This window comes from Oryctolagus cuniculus, chromosome X, assembly GCF_964237555.1.
Source record: "Oryctolagus cuniculus chromosome X, mOryCun1.1, whole genome shotgun sequence".
Classification (NCBI taxonomy): domain Eukaryota; kingdom Metazoa; phylum Chordata; class Mammalia; order Lagomorpha; family Leporidae; genus Oryctolagus; species Oryctolagus cuniculus.
The window spans coordinates 10491525-10507867 of record NC_091453.1 but is presented as its reverse complement, the minus strand read 5'-3'; the positions used below and the strand labels follow the sequence as shown (position 1 = coordinate 10507867).

Below are 16343 nucleotides of genomic sequence, written 5' to 3'. Positions count from 1 at the left end.
GAATGGCTGGCCGGCATCGCGGCTCACTAGGCTAATCCTCCGCCTTGCGGCACCGGCACACCGGGTTCTAGTCCTGGTCGGGGCGCTGGATTCTGTCCCGGTTGCTCCTCTTCCAGGCCAGCTCTCTGCTGTGGCCCGGGAGTGCAGTGGAGGATGGCCCAAGTGCTTGGGCCCTGCACCCCATGGGAAACCAGGATAAGTACCTGGCTCCTGGCTTCAGATCAGCGTGGTGCGCCGGCCGCGGCGCGCTGGCCACAGCGGCCATTGGAGGGTGAACCAACGGCAAAGGAAGACCTTTCTCTCTGTCTCTCTCTCTCACTATCCACTCTGCCTGTCAAAAAAAAAAAAAAGTATGAATGGCTGACTTCAGTCGTAGGTGGAGCAAATACTGCCAGGGCCCTGCTCATTTCCCCATGGCATTCAGCACTCTGTACACTCAGACTCTCACTGCAAGCACTTGTGATTCTCTGAGGGCATTCTTGAGCCACATCAGCTTGTGTGGAGTTGTGTGTGGCAACAAGAAGTGTCAGAAAATAAAGCTCCCTGGACTGTCATAAGTCATTGAGAGAGAGAGAGAATGGGTGAATATGTACACCAGCACCCATGCCTCTAGTTAGGACAATCTGAGGATGCTCTGTACTCTTCCTTCCAGAGTTCCCCAGCACGGACCAGTTCTCCACAACCACCTCTGCTCATGCACATACCTGCCTCTGACTCCCTGACTCTGTCCCTCACCAGTGCTTCCCAGGGTTAGCTCCCAAATAAACTACTTACACTCCAATCTTCTGAGCAATGCTTCTGGAGGTATCCAAGCTAAGACACAGTCAATGCAACAACTGCAGGTCTAGTCAGTCCCACAGTAAGGGGAGCAGATACACCCCTCTACAAAGTGAGGTGCACCCAGGAAGGGAGATAAGGGGCAGCATTTGGATTGCACACATGAATTGCACAGCAGGGTATAGCGTGGTCCTTGACCAGAGAGGTGATTCCCCTCCAGGAAATACTTGGCAATATCTGGAGACATTTTTGATAGACAGGAGAGGAGTGCAATTGGCATCTAGTGGGCAAGGCCATAGATGCTGTTAACCCTCCTACAGTGTACAGAGCATCTCCCACAACAAAAGCCAACAGTGCCAAGGTGGAGAAACCCCACCACCATAGAGCCCTGAAGCCAGAAAACGTGATCCTGGGTACCTTTATCATCTCTAAAAAGAGGGTGAAACATTTCCTTCACACACTCTCATGAGCCTTGAGTTGAGGTAACTGGAGATGCGAACGGCTAATTCCTTCATACTCTACTAAGCGCCAAGCACTGACCGAGTCTGTGCCCAAACAAAATAGGAAAGGCACCATTCCCGTCCTCAGAGAACCGCAAGGCTGAGTGCAGAGAAACAGCACACACTGCATTCCTATCTGATGCGATGCCTGGCTCTACTAAGGCATGTGCAGAAGCACATGAAGAGGTACGCTTCTTGGAGGTCAGGAAGGACAGCTGAGATGATCAGTAGAAGTCAGCAGGTACCTAAGCAAGGAGGGGTCTCTTGGGCAAAGCAGAGAGCTTCGAAAGGGTGGTTGTGCCTAATGGCTCAGAGCACCACAAACAGGTAAAAGAGGAGAGCGAGCGAGAGATGAGGATGGAAGCAAGGCAGGTGCCAGGTGGTGCAGGGCCAGGTAGAAGGGGAAGGGCGCTGAGGTGCCCAGGGCACTGACCCTAACAGGACTTTCACCTCGCTGACAGCGAATGTACCTGCCACTTGGTGTCCTAGGCCCCTGTCTTGCATCACCCTAGTCATGGCCATGTTCACCGACCACACTAAGCAACGAGGAAGTCCAGTGTGCAGGCCAAGAGGAGACAGCAAAGTCTTGGAACTTACTGTTTAGGAGGACAACCTGACTCAAACAAGCTCCGTTGTGCTGCTTCTCATCCAACAAAACCTCTAGTTCAGAGCAGCAAGAAAACTCGGCTTTCCCATTCAAATTAGTTCCTTACCTAAAGGGAATGCTGCTGTGCAACTGAGACATTCGAGATCTAGCCACAACTTTCCGAAGACAGAAAGTCAAGGTGGTTGGTGAGAAGTCTTTAAGAGTATGGCAGGAACATAAGCTCATCCGTTCAAGTTGGAAGAATGAGGTGGTACTAAGAACACAGGAGAAAACTAACTCATGGTCACATATCATGACCTTGGTTTTAATCAGTTGGACATTTCAGTTCTTGGATAGCCCTTATAATTAGCCTAAACTGGAATGTTTGGAGTAAAACAAGAGAGGGACAAGGAAAGATGTATAGTTAAGAAATCAGGCAGGAATTTGGACTAGCAGTTAAGAAGCCACTGGGATTGCCTGCATCCCATATTGAAGGACCAGGGTTCAAGTTCCAATACTGTCTGGAATTCAGGATACCTGTTAATGTATGCTGTGGGAACAGCAGGCTATGGCTCCAATAGATGGGTCCTTGCCACCCATGGGAGACCTGGATTGTGTTCCAGGCTCCTGCCTTATTTGGCCTGCCTAAATAAAACAAAAATCCTAAAAATAAATCCACTAATTAAAAAAAAGGAAACTCTGGGCCCTGCACCGTGGCACAACAGGTTAAAGCCCTGGCCTGAACCGCTGGCATCCCATATGGGTGTTGGTTCGAGACTCGGCTGCTCCACTTCCGATCCAGCTCTCTGCTATGGCCTGGGAAAGCACTAGAAGATGGCCCAACTCCTTGGGCCCCTGTACCCACGAGGGAGACCTAGAAGGGGCTCCTGGCTCCTGGCTTCAAATCGGCTGTTCCAGCCATTGTGGCTGGTTGGGGAGTGAACCAGCGGATGCAAGACCTCTCTCTCGCTCTCTCTCTCTCGCTCTCTCTCTCTCACTCTCTCTGCTGTGGGGAGCAACCGAGACTAAATTACTGGAACTGCTAGGACTAACTCTATGCATCTGATCTCCCACCATATGGCGCTGAGAAGGAATAAACAAGTTCCACACAGCTGCCTCACCAATTCAACTAACAAGCTGCAGGAGCTGATCCTGCTCCTGATTGGAGGAGAGCATCGTGCTCGGTGTGTGGGCAGCAGAGCACGGATTGGTGGAAGAGGACTATAAAGGAGGAGCCAGACAACATGCACCAGGAACATCTGAGCAACCCCTGAGAGAGCCGTGAGAGAGCCTGCCGGCGGTGTGCCGCCCCTCCGCGGAAGAGGGGAAAGCGGTGGGGGTGCCGCCCCTCCGCGGAGGCGGAGGCGGAGGCGGAGGGGGGGGGGTGCGGCAGCAAACACTGGAAGGGCCGGCGAAAGAGAACAGTGCAGGGTCCGGCTGGTAGCAAACCCAGGAAGGGCCGGGCAAAGAGAGCTTTGCAGGGTCCGGAGTCGTACCTCCGCGAGCGGGGGAGCAACACTCCGCCACTCCATCTCTCTGTGTAGCTGTTTCAAATAAATAAATAAATCTTTAAAAAAACAACTCTAAAATATGGATTTTTAATTGTTTTAACTTTTCTTTAAAAAAAAAAAAAAGATGTATACATTTGTAAGTCAGAATTACACAGGGAGGAAGAGAGAGACTCAGTCCGCTGGTTCTTTCACCACCCGAATAGCCACAACGGACAGGGCTGGGCCAGACTGAAGCCAGGAACCTGGAGCTCCTTCCAGGTCTCCAAGGCGGGTGCAGGGGCCCGAGCACGTGGGCGCTCCCCCAGTGCATCCCAGGCCATAGCAGCGAGCTGGTTCGGAAGAGGACCAGGAGCCACCGGACCCGGCATCAACGTGGGATGCCTCTGCTGCCAGCAGCGGCTTTACCTGCTACGCCACAGCGCCGGCCCCGCTACAGATTACTTTAATAGTCGTCCGTAAGGCAGAAATTGTAACACTTGTCCTGGATTCCTCCCATTACTGACTCTTGGCTATAAATGTGGTCTCATCACCATGCCTGAACCCGAGGAGATGTTTTTAAGCACGTGTCCAAAAAGACTGGCGTACTTCGGGGCCGCAGTCACCGGGGAAGGCCATCCCGTCCACGATCTGAGAGTCAAGCGCCCGGTGGTTCCCCACCCACCAGCAGCACGGTAGCTCCACCTCCGGGGAGCCCGTGCACACTTACTGCCACCAGCCGGGACGCGCGTGCTGACCCCCGTCAGAGGCAAATCGCGCTTGCAGAAGAGCGTCACGTCTCTCCTATCCCGAGCTGCAACCCGGCGACAGACTACGACGCACCACTCGAGGTTTGAAAATCTATGAAGGGCACGGGGCAGTCGAGGCGAGGGGCTATGCGGGAGACGCCCCGCGAGGCGTCCAGCTCTCCGGGCACCTCCGGCGGGAGGCAGGGCGGCGGGACTCGGAGAAGCATGGCAGTGCTTGGGCCGTGCCGATTCAGGGGCGCTGAGCTGCCGCCGGATGCCGGGGCAGCCCGCCCCGACGACAAGGGCGTCCCCAGACAGAACGGCTCTGCACAAAGTCCCAGCGAGAGAGAGGGAAGCGTCCCACACGTCCTCGGCAGCGTGCTCTCACAAACCGGGCACACAGCAGACCGCGCCCCGACCCACAGTCTCGTCGGTGAGCGGTGCCAGTCAGACCCAGAAGAGCCGGGGAAGCTGCTGCAGCCCACCCGCCAGCCACGGCCGCGCCCTAGCGGAAGTGTGCGTGCCCGAGCGGAAGTTCAGCTGGCGAGCCCGGGCCACCAAGGCCACGACGGCGGGCGGCCAACGCCCAGGAGCCACGTGCGCGTGCGCACAAACGGGCTTGGCAGCGCCGAGGGCTCCCACCCGCGGGCGTCCACGTGAGCCCAGACGGCGGCCGCCACAGGTACAGGCTTCAGAGAGGCCCGAGGTTGTCGGGCGGTGCTCCTCGGGGGTGGGGTCTCGGCGCCCATTCCGAATGGAGGCCGTCGGCCCGTGCCGCGTCGCCTCCTGAGGGGAGACCTCACAGGACGACACACATACGCACACACACACACGCACGCACACGACCTTGCGCCCGCCTCTCCAGCGCCACGTGCCTTTTCTCTCCCTTCAGGGCCTTCGTCTCTTAGCACCATGCAGCACGCCCTAGAGCACGCCTTAGATTCCGCCGAGGCGGTCATCCAGAGAGCCCAGCGGAGACCGCCCAAGAGGAGAAGGTCAGCCAGCGGGGACAGATGTCTGCATCAAAAGCTTTATGACCTTTACGTGAAGGAGTGCGAGCGAGAGCCCGAGTTCGCGGAGCTGAGAAGCAGTGTCCACCTGCTAGACAAGCTCGTCCAGAAGGAGTCCTTGTCACGCTTAGTGGTCAGCCTGTACCCCGGAAGTGAGGGCTACTCTCTGATGCTCAAGGACGCCGAGACATGCTCCCCAGAAAGCATCCGGCTGCCTTACGACCAGCGGGAGTTCCTGGAGTACCTGGATGCCGAAGAGCTGCCTCCCGTTCTGGTCGACAGCCTGGAGAGAGCGCGGGCTGACGTCTTTCACCGTGGCTGCGTCGTGGCGGAGATCCGCGACTACAGGCAGTGCGGCGAGCCGGGGCCTCCCGGTTTCCGCAGTAAGCACATTCTGCTCCGCCCCACCATGCAGACTTTACTCTGTGACGTGCAGTCCATGACCAGCGGCCGCGAGGAGTGGACCCAGGAAGACAAGCTCGCCCTGGAGAGCCAGCTGATCCTAGCGACCGCAGAACCCCTGTGTCTGGACCCCTCCGTGGCGGTGGCCTGCGCTGCCAACCGCCTGCTGTACAACAGGCAGAAGATGAACACCAACCCCATGAGGCGGTACTTCCGGAGGTATTCTGTGTCCTCGCTGGCTCAGCAGCAGCAGCTGGCCCCCCGTCCTCGCGCCCCTGAGCCCAGCACCTCGCCTGGGTCCGGAGCCCGGAAGGCCGGGGCAGCAGCTGCCCATTCCCCCGACCTGCTTCCTCCGCAAGCAGAAGGTGAGCTGGACGCGTGGAAACAGGCACCCGGCGACTTGGCTGTGCCTTCGGACGTGGACGTGCAGAAATGCGCTAGGGGGGAAGGGTCCTCCAGCACCGCGGCCTCCCCACGCACCATCTGGCCAGCTCCGGAGGAAGATGACTGGGGGCTCGCAGGGGAAGCCGGCCACGGGTCCTGGGACACGAAGCTGAGCGGCATGCAGTCGCTTAAGGATCCCGTGTTCTGCGACACAGCCCCACAGTGTAAGGAGCCCCGCGTGGAGACGGGTTGCGTCCTCCCCTCCTCCGCGGAGAGCCGCGTGCCCAGGGTGTCCGGCATGGGTGTAAGGTGGATGCCCGGGGGCGGTCGGTCAGCAGCGGGCCCCGGGCCGCAGGAGAGCCTCCTGTGCAGGCCGGCGGCCCGTTGCCCCAGTGGCTCGGCGGCTGTCTCCTCAGCCTGTTCTGGGAAGCCACTAGAAGAGGGCGTGGCTGGCTGTGCGGGGCGGGGCCCCACGCGGGGACAGGGAGAGAAACGTGGGGCTGGCCGGGCCTGTCCTCCCGCCAGCCAGCTCGGGAGAGCGAGGCTCCGGCTGGCTGCAGGGGTGCTGCCCGAGGGGCAGGCAGCCTGCTCATGTCAGCTCCCCTGCTCCTTTCCCACACCCGCCCCGCCTCCAGCGCTTCCTCTGGCTCCCGCTTCTCCCCCTGCTCCCCCGGCTTTCCCGGATCCTCTCCCTGAGCCCCCTCTGGATCTGTCCCTTTTTATTGTTCCAGCTCCTGCGCCCACTCCTGCTCCTCCTCCTGAACTGGCGCCCACTCCTGCTGTGGATGCAGCTTCTCCTGCTACGCCTGTGCCTGCTCCTGCTCCTGCTCCTCTTCCTGCCCCTGCTCCTGCTCCTGCTCCTCAGCCTGCTGCTACCCCTGCCCCTGCCCACGCCCCTCTTCCTGCCCCTGCTCCCACCCCTGCCCCTGCCCACGCCCCTCTTCCTGCCCCTGCTCCCACCCCTGGCCCTGCCCCGGGTCCTCCTCCTGCCCCTACTCCTGCCCCTGCCCCTGGTCATCCTCTTGCCCCTGCCCCGGGTCCTCTTCCTGCCCTTGCCCTTGCCCCTGCCCCTGCCCCGGGTCCTCCTCCTGCCCCTGGTCCTCCTCCCGCCCTTGCCCTTGCCCTTGCCCTTGCCTTTGCCCCTGCCCCTCCTCCCCCTGCCCCTGCCCCAGGTCCTCCTCCTGCCCCTGCCCACGCCCCTCTTCCTGCCCCTGCTCCCACCCCTGCCCCTGCCCCGGGTCCTCCTACCCCTGCCCCGGGTCCTCCTCCCGCCCTTGCCCTTGCCCTTGCCCCTGCCCCTCCTCCCCCTGCCCCTACTCATGCCCCTGCCCCTGGTCATCCTCCTGCCCCTGCCCCTGCCCTTGCCCTTGCCCCTGCCCCTCCTCCTGCCCTTGCCCTTGCCCCTGCCCCTGGTCATCCTCCTGCCCTTGCCCCTGCCCCTGCCCTTGTCCTTGCCCCTGCCCCTCCTCCTCCTGCCCCTGCCCCGGGTCCTCCTCCTGCCCTTGGCCTTGCCCCTGCCCCTGGTCCTCCTCCTGCCCTTGCCCTTGCCCCTGCCCCTGGTCCTCCTCCTGTCTCTGCCCCTGCCCCTGCCTATCCCACTTTTGCTTCTACTCCCACTGCTGTGCAGGGCAGAGTTCGCAGGAAGTTGTCTGCAGTTCCCTGTCGACCAGTCAGCACGCTTCTTCCTGCCGGCCCCACCCCAGCCAAGTCATCGCAGAGACCCCCAGCCACCCAGGTCCTGGCCAGGTCCCGCGGCAGGAACGTCATGAACGTGGGGGCCGTGGCCCCCGGAGTGCCGGCAGTGGTGAGTGACTCAGTGCCTGCTCCGGGCCGTGTCAGTGCTGCCCCGGCCGGCACAGCCATCAGTGGCCTGACACCCTCCACAGGGCAGCTGCCGAGCGCCCTGCCTGAGGCCACAGAGCCCCGGCCACAGGCCCAGGTGAGCCTTCAGCTGGTTTTAAACAGCCCTGTAACTGTGCTGCAGCTGCAGCTGCCGCGTGGCTCATTCATTCTGAACTTGCAGCAGCAGCCACAGAGGCCACAGGGGCCGCAGCCACAGCCGCCGCCGCCGCCCCGGCTCTGTCAGGTGGCTCTCCAACAGCTTCAGCCACCCAGGGCTGCTCAGCCCCCACAGCCCGTGCCCCAGGGCTCTGGCCCAGGCGCAGGCCAGCAGGAATGGGCTCTGGAGGCTCAGCAAGGCCTTCTCATCAGGATCGGCCAAGCCAGAGGTGATGTGCCGCCCCAGACAACCGTGGCGGGTCAGCGTGGCCCCGCCCAGGGAGGAGCTGGGCAGAGCCTCCCCCAGCAGCAGTCCCGGCTCCCCTCCACCTTGCAGCCACCAGGGTTGCAACTGAGGCAGCAGCGCAGGCCCGCGGCACCAGCCGCAGCCCGGGCAGCTCAGCCCTGTCCGCAGCTGAGGAGCACAAACCAGCGCAAAGGGAAAGCCCGGAGGAACAGCACAGCGCCCCCGCCTTCCTGAGTCCTGCGTGGCCGGCTCTCTTGTAAACACACAGCAGCCCTGCCTAGAGGCGCTCTGAGGCGCCACTTCACTCTCTCACCTGTGGCTGCTGTGTCGGTATTTTAGTTTCAGGTCCAAGCTTGCCGTCCACCCAAGCTCCGTCCCTGGGTTTTCTATCGAACCAGGGAAGGGCTTAGGAAACTAAGGAGCTTTTGCTCACGTTCCCTTTTGTTACTGTAGTTATCCTCATTACTAGCTTCGTCCAGACAGCCCCGAGCTTCCAGTGTCTTTGCAGCGATAAAATTGCAATACCAAGGTTTAAGTAGCTGTTTTAGCAAGATGAGCTTTTCACAGAGTTCTTGATTGTCATAAGAAACCAAGTGTGCCACGCAGGCATTTTTAGGTTGCGGTTCAGTAGCATTTAGTCTGTTCCCATGGCCATGTGACAGAGCCATCAAATCTTCAAACCATACTTTATACTTTGTGTGTCTGTGTGGGTGCAAACTGTTGAAATCTTTACTTAGTATAGAGTTGATCTTCTCTATATAATTAAAAATTAATGTTAATGAAGAATGGGATGGGAGAGGGAGTAAGAGGTCGGATGGTTTGGGGGTGGGAGGGCGGGTATGGGGGGAAGAACCACTATAATCCAAAAGTTGCACCTATGTAATTTATATTTACTAAATAAAAGCTTTCTATTTTCTTTTTTTTTTAATAAAGAGTTCAACAACTCAAAATTAAAAGGCCCTATTTTAGCGGGAATATAGGCAATGACTACAAACAGTAATCATATGAAAATATGACCATTTCACTCAAATACAATAAATTGTAAAATAATCACAGTTTGTTAAAACTATAGTATATCATTTTTAACCACTGGTTGGACAAAGATGTGAAACAAAGTTTAAGAAAACTATATTTGTAGTCATACTGATACTTCAGGTGTTACTCGCCTCACAACCATTTTAAAGTACCTTTCCCTGGCATCCAGCAGTTCCCAGGGCTGTGCCGCCACCACCTCTGTCTAGTGCCACACATTTTGAGCATCTCACAGGACATCCCGTGCCTGTTAAGCCCTGGTTCATCACCGTGCCCTTGCCCCCAGCCACTGGCAGCCAGCACTGTGCTTTCTGCCTCTAGGACATATTTCCTGCGAATGGACTCATACAGTAGTTGAGCAGGACTTTGGGTGATAATCAAGTTTACTTGAATTGTACATAGTGGTCAAATTTATTGAGCGTTTATCCCAGCAGCTTGGAAAGGAGTGGGTTACAAGGCACACATTATTCACTTAATCCTCAAAGCAATCCTACTAGTGGTTAGTATTGGTCATTCTACTTTCAAGTGAGGAATTTGAGACAGTATAACTTGTCAAAGGTCACACATCTAATTAACAGAGGCACCAGGATTTAAATCTAAGTAGAAGGGCTTCAGGATTATTTGTCTTAGTTACTACTTTGAAGCTGCATAATAAGCTTAGAGAGCTAGTCTATGGAAAATGAGGGCTAAGTATACCATTTATAAGGTTGTTTCTGTAAGAAAATACTTACAAAGGGGTGAACGTTTGATGCAGAGGTTAAGTTGCCACTTGGGACACCTGCATCCTACATCACAGCACCTGGTTCCAGTCCTGACTCTGCTTCCAATTCTAGCTTTCCGCTAACAAACATCGTGGGAGGCTGCAGGTGATGGCTCAAGTACTTCAGTCCCTGCCACCCACATGGGAGACTCAGATTGAGTTTCAGGCTCCTGGCTTTAGCCTGACCCAGCCCTGCCTGATGCAATCATTTGAGAAGTGAACTAGCACGTGAGAGATCTCTGTCTCTCTACCTTTCAAATAAATTTTTCAAAAATAAGAAAAAATAGGCTCTAAGATTTTTTTTAGAGAGAGAGGTTTTCTCATGTCATTTTTTTTTCAAAGATTTATTTGCTTATTTGAAAGAGAGAGAGAGAGACAGAGATCTTCCATCTGCTGGTTCACACTCCAAATGGCCACAACTATTGGGGCTGGGCAAGGCTGAAGTCAGGAGGCAGGAACTCCATCTGGGTCTCCCACATGGGTGGCAGGAGCCCAAGTACTTGGGTCATCATCCACTGCTTTCACGGGCACATTAGCAGGAAACTGGATTAGAAGCAAAGCAGCCAAGACTTGAACTGGCACTCTAATATAGAATGCTGGTATCAGAGGCCGTGGCTTAACCTGCTGTGCCACAACACCAGCTCCCCAGGCCCCATGATTTAAAGAAAATACTTATAAATATATCCTTGGGAGACAACTCTTTTGTAGATTGAAAGTCCTTCAATACAGAGATCAGGGATTATCAAACGCCTTGTAGTTGCCTGTTATGCACTGCACTGAAATAAGCAGAATTATCCAAAGTGACCTCACTCAAGGTTGCTCAGAGCACAAATCAGCTGAGGCTGAAGCAGAGCGGAGATGGGTTTTGCACTGAAGTCAGCTTCCTGTGGGACCAGTGGCTCCCTTCCGCTAATGGGAGAGCGCACTTCAAATGGGCTCTGTCAAAAACTGTGAAGGGTCTGACACTTTACCCTGCTTGCCAGCTAACAAGTTCAAGTTCACCTGCCACAGCTTCATGGATACTGGCGAAAGACACAAGAATACTGGGTCAATGGCTGGCACCATGGCTCACTTGGCTAATCCTCCGCCTGCAGCGCTGGCACCCCGGGTTCTAGTCCCAGTTGCTCCTCTTCCCGTCCAGCTCTCTGCTATGGCCCAGGAGGGCAGTGGAGGATGGCCCAGGTCCTTGGGCCCTGCACCCGCATGGGAGACCGGGAGGAAGCACCTGGCTCCTGGCTTCGGATTGGCGCAGCGTGGCGGCCATTTGGGGGGTGAACCAATGGAAGGAAGACCTTTCTCTCTCTTTCTCTCTCTCTCTCTCTAACTCTGCCTGTCAAAAAAAAAAATAAAAAATAAAAATAAATTAAAAAAAGAATACTGGGTCAAAAGCAAAGGATTTTGTTATTCAGAGTGCAGTGAGCTGCATAACCCTCATGCTTACATTGGTTCCCTTGTCCTACCCCTTCCAGTCTTGTAGAGGCAACACAGTGGTAGGCCCAGAAGGGCACTGCACATAGAGTAGGAAGCCAAGCCTAAGCAACATCAGGGTTTGAGAGGTGGCTGCAGGCAAACGCACCAAGATGTGCTCTCCAGGGAGACGTTATCATGATTTGGTCAACAAATTTGTCCTTAGCTCCATAGGGAAACTCTATCCGTATCTCCTAAGACTGCTCACCACACAAACTTCTTTGAAAAGTTATCCTGAAGTAAAAGCTGTTAATGCCTCTGGTCGCAAGATAGGCAGAAACATGAGACACCCATGAGAAGTGCCTCCCAGCAGGCGTCAGAGGCTGGCGGCTGGAATTCCTAGATTACTCCTTGAAACAGACAGCATCCAACCTCAGACTGCTTGGCACCCCAGTGATTTGTGTATCCCTTCATTGATAAGGTATTTTTCTCATGCTTGATCTGTAAAAGGGAGCAGTAAAGATGCTTATTGGAGCACGGACCCATCCAAGTGTTCAGGAGGGTACTGCAGTACCGGTACATTCTCTAGTGAGTGGTGGGAGGTAGAGGACCTGTGTCTTCTCTTCTCTTTCACTCCTGGCCTTGTAACTTTTCCTTTCCCCCAATAAGCCTATGCCTTAATTCACTCCCAGTGCTCGTGCGTGACAGGGGAGACCCATATGTTCTCAGTACAACGGATAAAGAAAAAAATAAGATATCTAAGAATTCCCAGAATCCAGAAGGGGGAAGATCAAACAGAACACGTACCTAGTGAAACAGAATTGCTAGCGGAGACAAATAACTTTCAAAAAAATGAAACTAAGACTTAGATTCAAATACAGCATTGCTTCACACTTGAGGGAATTCCAGGGACATGGGACTTTCAGTACTAAAATCAGGATAGCCTTGGGCAAACTGTCCAGAGATAGTCATGTATGTTTATACACCACAAAATTTTTTTAATACAGTACATGAGCTAAAGGAAAAGATGGGTATGACTTGCACCCAGAATTAGTAATCTGGGTGAAGGAGAAAATATCTAAAAGCTTAATATCTCAAAAATATGAAAAGGTGGAATAACAAGAAAAGAGACTTTGAGAATAAATTTAGGAGACATAACAAGCAAAAATAGGAGATCAAGGAGGAACTAAGGAACTGATGCAGGATAATTATAATTAAGTAAGAAATATATTAAAATTTACTTGAACAAAACACAGATCCAAGTTTATCTACTGAAAAAGTGCACCAAGCTCCTAGTAGTTCCCATGAGAATGGCAGATAATTCACACACTATAGTACATTAAATTATTGTTCAACATCCTTATCTAACATACCTAACATAAGTTAGCGGACTGTACTTCCCTGCCTCTTGACTTTGGATTTGGCCAATGGAATGTTAGTGAATAGGATACAAGCAGAAACCTGAATTATACCTGCATAGCTGGACTTTCTCACCCAGTGCTTCTGCTGTTTTCTCTCTCCCGCCCTCCCTCCCTCCCTCTCAAATAAAAATTTCAAAAACTACAATTAGTTGTGAATACCAGATGCTAATAAGTTGTCACTAAGAGAATACAATATAATTTCCAAATTAGCAAAAAAAAAAAAAGGAATGAATAGCAACTTATCAAAGCCAGCAAAACTAAGGAAAAGGCAAAAGAAGAAACAGTAAAGTAAAATGACATAGCAAAAACACATAATGGAAGGAATAAAATCAAATAGATCATCATTTCAGTGAATGTGAATGGACTTAATTCTATCAAAAGATGGGAAACACTCAAATGAGTTTTAAAAAACAAACCCAGATGTACGCTAATAAGAAATAAATAAATAGCAGGCCAGCATCAGAAAAAAAAAACCAGAAATACAGAAATGGCAATATTATTATCAGGAAGGGAGGAACTGAAGGTGAAAAATCCTGCAGAGACTGCAAAGGGACATGGAATGACAGAAGGCACAGTTTATGAAAAGAAGTGCCATAAGCTTGTATGTCTTCAACATATCAGCCAAATATATAAAGAAAAAAGTCCAGAATTGAGTCTGGAAGGATGCCAATATGTACAGGTTGGAAAGAGAAAACTAGAAAAGCTAAGGAACAGTAGTAGAAACAGAGAAAGCATGGGAAAGTCAGAAATGGTGCTATGACTCCTATACCCGGGGAGTCCCAGGCGACAGGTAAGCATGACCAGAGCAACAGTGTTCAGAGTGACCTCCTCCCGGGCCAGCTCCGTGGTCAGAGAGGACAGGATCCAGGTGACCATACCCCCTTCCCTGCAGGGAGGCTGACTCGGCTTTTGCACACAACCCTCTATTCTCCCGCATCTGCAATTTGTAGCAGATTGTAATTGAGATGCACAGTGTGGAATTCAGTTCTTTTATCTAAATGGGAGTTTTGTAGGCTTGGAGTGTTGTTAAGAAAGGAACAGCTGCCCAATGTATGGGTGACATTGTGGAACACACTAGTATGTGGAAGTAAAAAGAGGGTGCTCATTATTTCCCATTAAAAGATCCATTTAACTTTCTGGGACTTAAAAAGTCAGCCCATGTTAAGACAATGTGATGTTTCTTGCCCACGAAAAATCCCCTTTTCAAACAACTAATCAGGAATCTATGATGGACATCAAGTTTTAGCAGCAATTTTAGGGAATTTTTTTCCTTTTTTAAAATCATATTTATTTGAAAGAGTTCCATAGAGAGGTAGAGCAAGAGAGAGAGAGAGGTCTTCCATCACTGGTTCACTCCCCAAATGACTACAACTCAGCCAGAGTTGAGCTGAATCAAAGCCAGGAGCCAGGAGCCAGGAGCCAGGAGCCAGGAGCTTCTTCCAGGTCTCCCAGATGGGTGCAGGGGCCCGAGGACTTGGGCCATCCTCTACTGCTTTCCCAGGCCGTAGCAGAGAGCTGGATTGGAAGTGGAGCAGCCGGGACTCGAACCAGTGCCCATATGGGATGCCGGCACTGCAGGCGGTGGCTTTACCTGCTACGCCACAGCAACGGCCCCTCGTTAATTTCAGTTACTTCTCCTGCTAGAGGAAAATAGAGTTCACTAGTAGCTTTCACGCTTTCCAAAGCACCAAACTCATCTTGTTTTTTTCAATTCTGTCCCAGCTTCAGGCAGACTACAATAAGCAACATCTCCCAAAGCTTCCTGTGCGAAATTGCTGATTCCCACTGTTCCAATACCGTCTTCTGTTGTTATCTATTCATGTTTCTCTGTGAAAGAGCAGGCCCTGTGCACAGCACAGGATCCGGATGGCACCTGCCCACAGTCGCAAGGGCAGAGGTGAGCAGGGTGCAGCAGGAGCCGAGGCCACAGGCAAGATGCAGGGTGGGGCCCACACACTCCATGCCACTCACACACAGTGCCTTGTTCGCAGGGGTGCCAAGAGTCACCGTGCTGCGACTGGGCCACTGCACCAGCAGTAAGGCCGGTTTTTCTTTAAAGACTTATTTCTTTAAGAGGTACAGTTATAAAGAGGGAAATCCTCCATCTGCTGGTTCACTCCCCAAACAGCTGGAGCTGGGCCAATCAAAAGCCAGGAACTTCTTCCAGGTCTCCCATATGGGTGCAGGAGCCTAAGCACTTGGACCATCATGCACTGCTTTCCCAGGCCATAGCAGAGAGCTGGATTGGAAGTGGAGCAGCTGGGACTCGAACCAGCACCCATATGGGATGGCGGCGTCACAAGCAGAGGGTTAACCTACTATGCCACAGTGCCAGCCCCTATTCGTCCAGGTTTTACTGGCATTTTTAATGAACATGTGTATAAGGAATGGGGCTGGAGAATAACTGGAAAGGTAAGGGGTTGGTGATGTCCCAAAGTGTTACCTGTATGCCAATGGTATTAGCATCGCCTGGGAGCCTGTTAGAAACCCATATTCTCTGGGCTGGCACTCTCTCCCTCTCTCTGCCTCTGCCTCTCCTCCTCTGCAACTTTGCCTTTCAAATAAATAATCTTTTTTTAAAAAAGATAACTTTATTCTGGTGCAAAAAAAAATGAAATCCATGCATAGGAAGGGCCTTCAAAAACTTCACAAAAATGTGTATTATGAAAAAAACTATGCATGGGTTTCAAACTTTCTTGCACCAAAATAAATTTATCTTTTAATTCCATTTTCTGCAAGCGTTTTGAAGTACCCTCATACTATGTCTCTAATACAGTCATTTATGTTTAGGGACGTTAGCCTCTAATCCTCACATATCTGCACACAGAACTTAATTTTCACAAGCTGCCCAGCCCAGCTGTTGAGTTGATTTTCAAGCATCACAAAGCAGCTCCAGATGACCCCCCACCCAGCCCCAGCCTGCAGCATACACAGAATCTCACCTCATGCGCCTGCCTCTGGCTCTTTGCAGGGGACCTTATTTGTCTCACATATATTTTTGTACACACACAGAGTGCCTTCTTTAAACCTGGCTATTCCAACGCCAGTGGTGCCCCGGGTGCCCAGGTTGCTACAGCAACGTGCTTTGCTGCTTCTGACTCATGGACATGCCTCCATTTACGCGCAAATCTTTAGACGTTCAAAGGAGTCAAGTCTTGCGGTAGAGGCTTGAGTGATAAATTGCTACGTCTAATAAAGTGGAGCTTTCTCGATGTTTTGGGATTTGCGGGACTTGTGTTTGTTTTCTGGCAGACTGCAGAGAAGAAAGAGGGCCAAGCAACTGGCAACAGAGCTGGAGGAAACAGTGGAGAGACATTTTCCAGAGAAGAATGAGTGATATGGAAATATGCCAGGGAAATGAAAGGGCAGACATGTGAAACTGGAGCCTTCTTTAGTCCTTAGCATCTCTTCTGATGCTGACCAGTTGACAGCCAAAGCAAAGGCTCAGGTGGACGCCCACCAAAGAAAGACCAGGAGCACACTTGGAGTCCACACCAAATTCCCCTCATTTTGTTTGCTGCGACCCAGAGGAGGTCACTCCTGGCTGTGGCAGGGCATTCCAGCAAGTGGGAATGGGTGGGAG

At 52.8% G+C, this 16343-nt stretch overlaps 2 protein-coding genes across 3 annotated transcripts in view; one reads left to right on the top strand and one right to left on the bottom strand.

The window, feature by feature from the left end:
• Window positions 1-16343, bottom strand: part of LOC100345369 (transcription factor SPT20 homolog) — a 90823-nt gene that overhangs the window by 41966 nt on the left and 32514 nt on the right. The gene's annotated exons all lie outside the window — the stretch shown is intronic.
• LOC100345113 (transcription factor SPT20 homolog) lies at window positions 4928-8374 on the top strand. Its single transcript, XM_070067159.1, has 2 exons — window positions 4928-6488; window positions 7566-8374. Exons 1-2 carry the CDS (start codon window positions 5012-5014, stop codon window positions 8372-8374), a joined length of 2286 nt encoding a protein of 761 aa, XP_069923260.1. The 5' UTR covers window positions 4928-5011.

Coding starts and splice junctions, on each gene's coding strand:
- LOC100345113 (XM_070067159.1), top strand. CDS start 5,012: ATGCAGCACGCCCTAGAGCACGCCTTAGATTCCGCCGAGGCGGTCATC. Junction 6,489..7,565: donor GGGGCAGGCAGCCTGCTCAT/GTCAGCTCCCCT, acceptor CCTGTCGACCAG/TCAGCACGCTTCTTCCTGCC.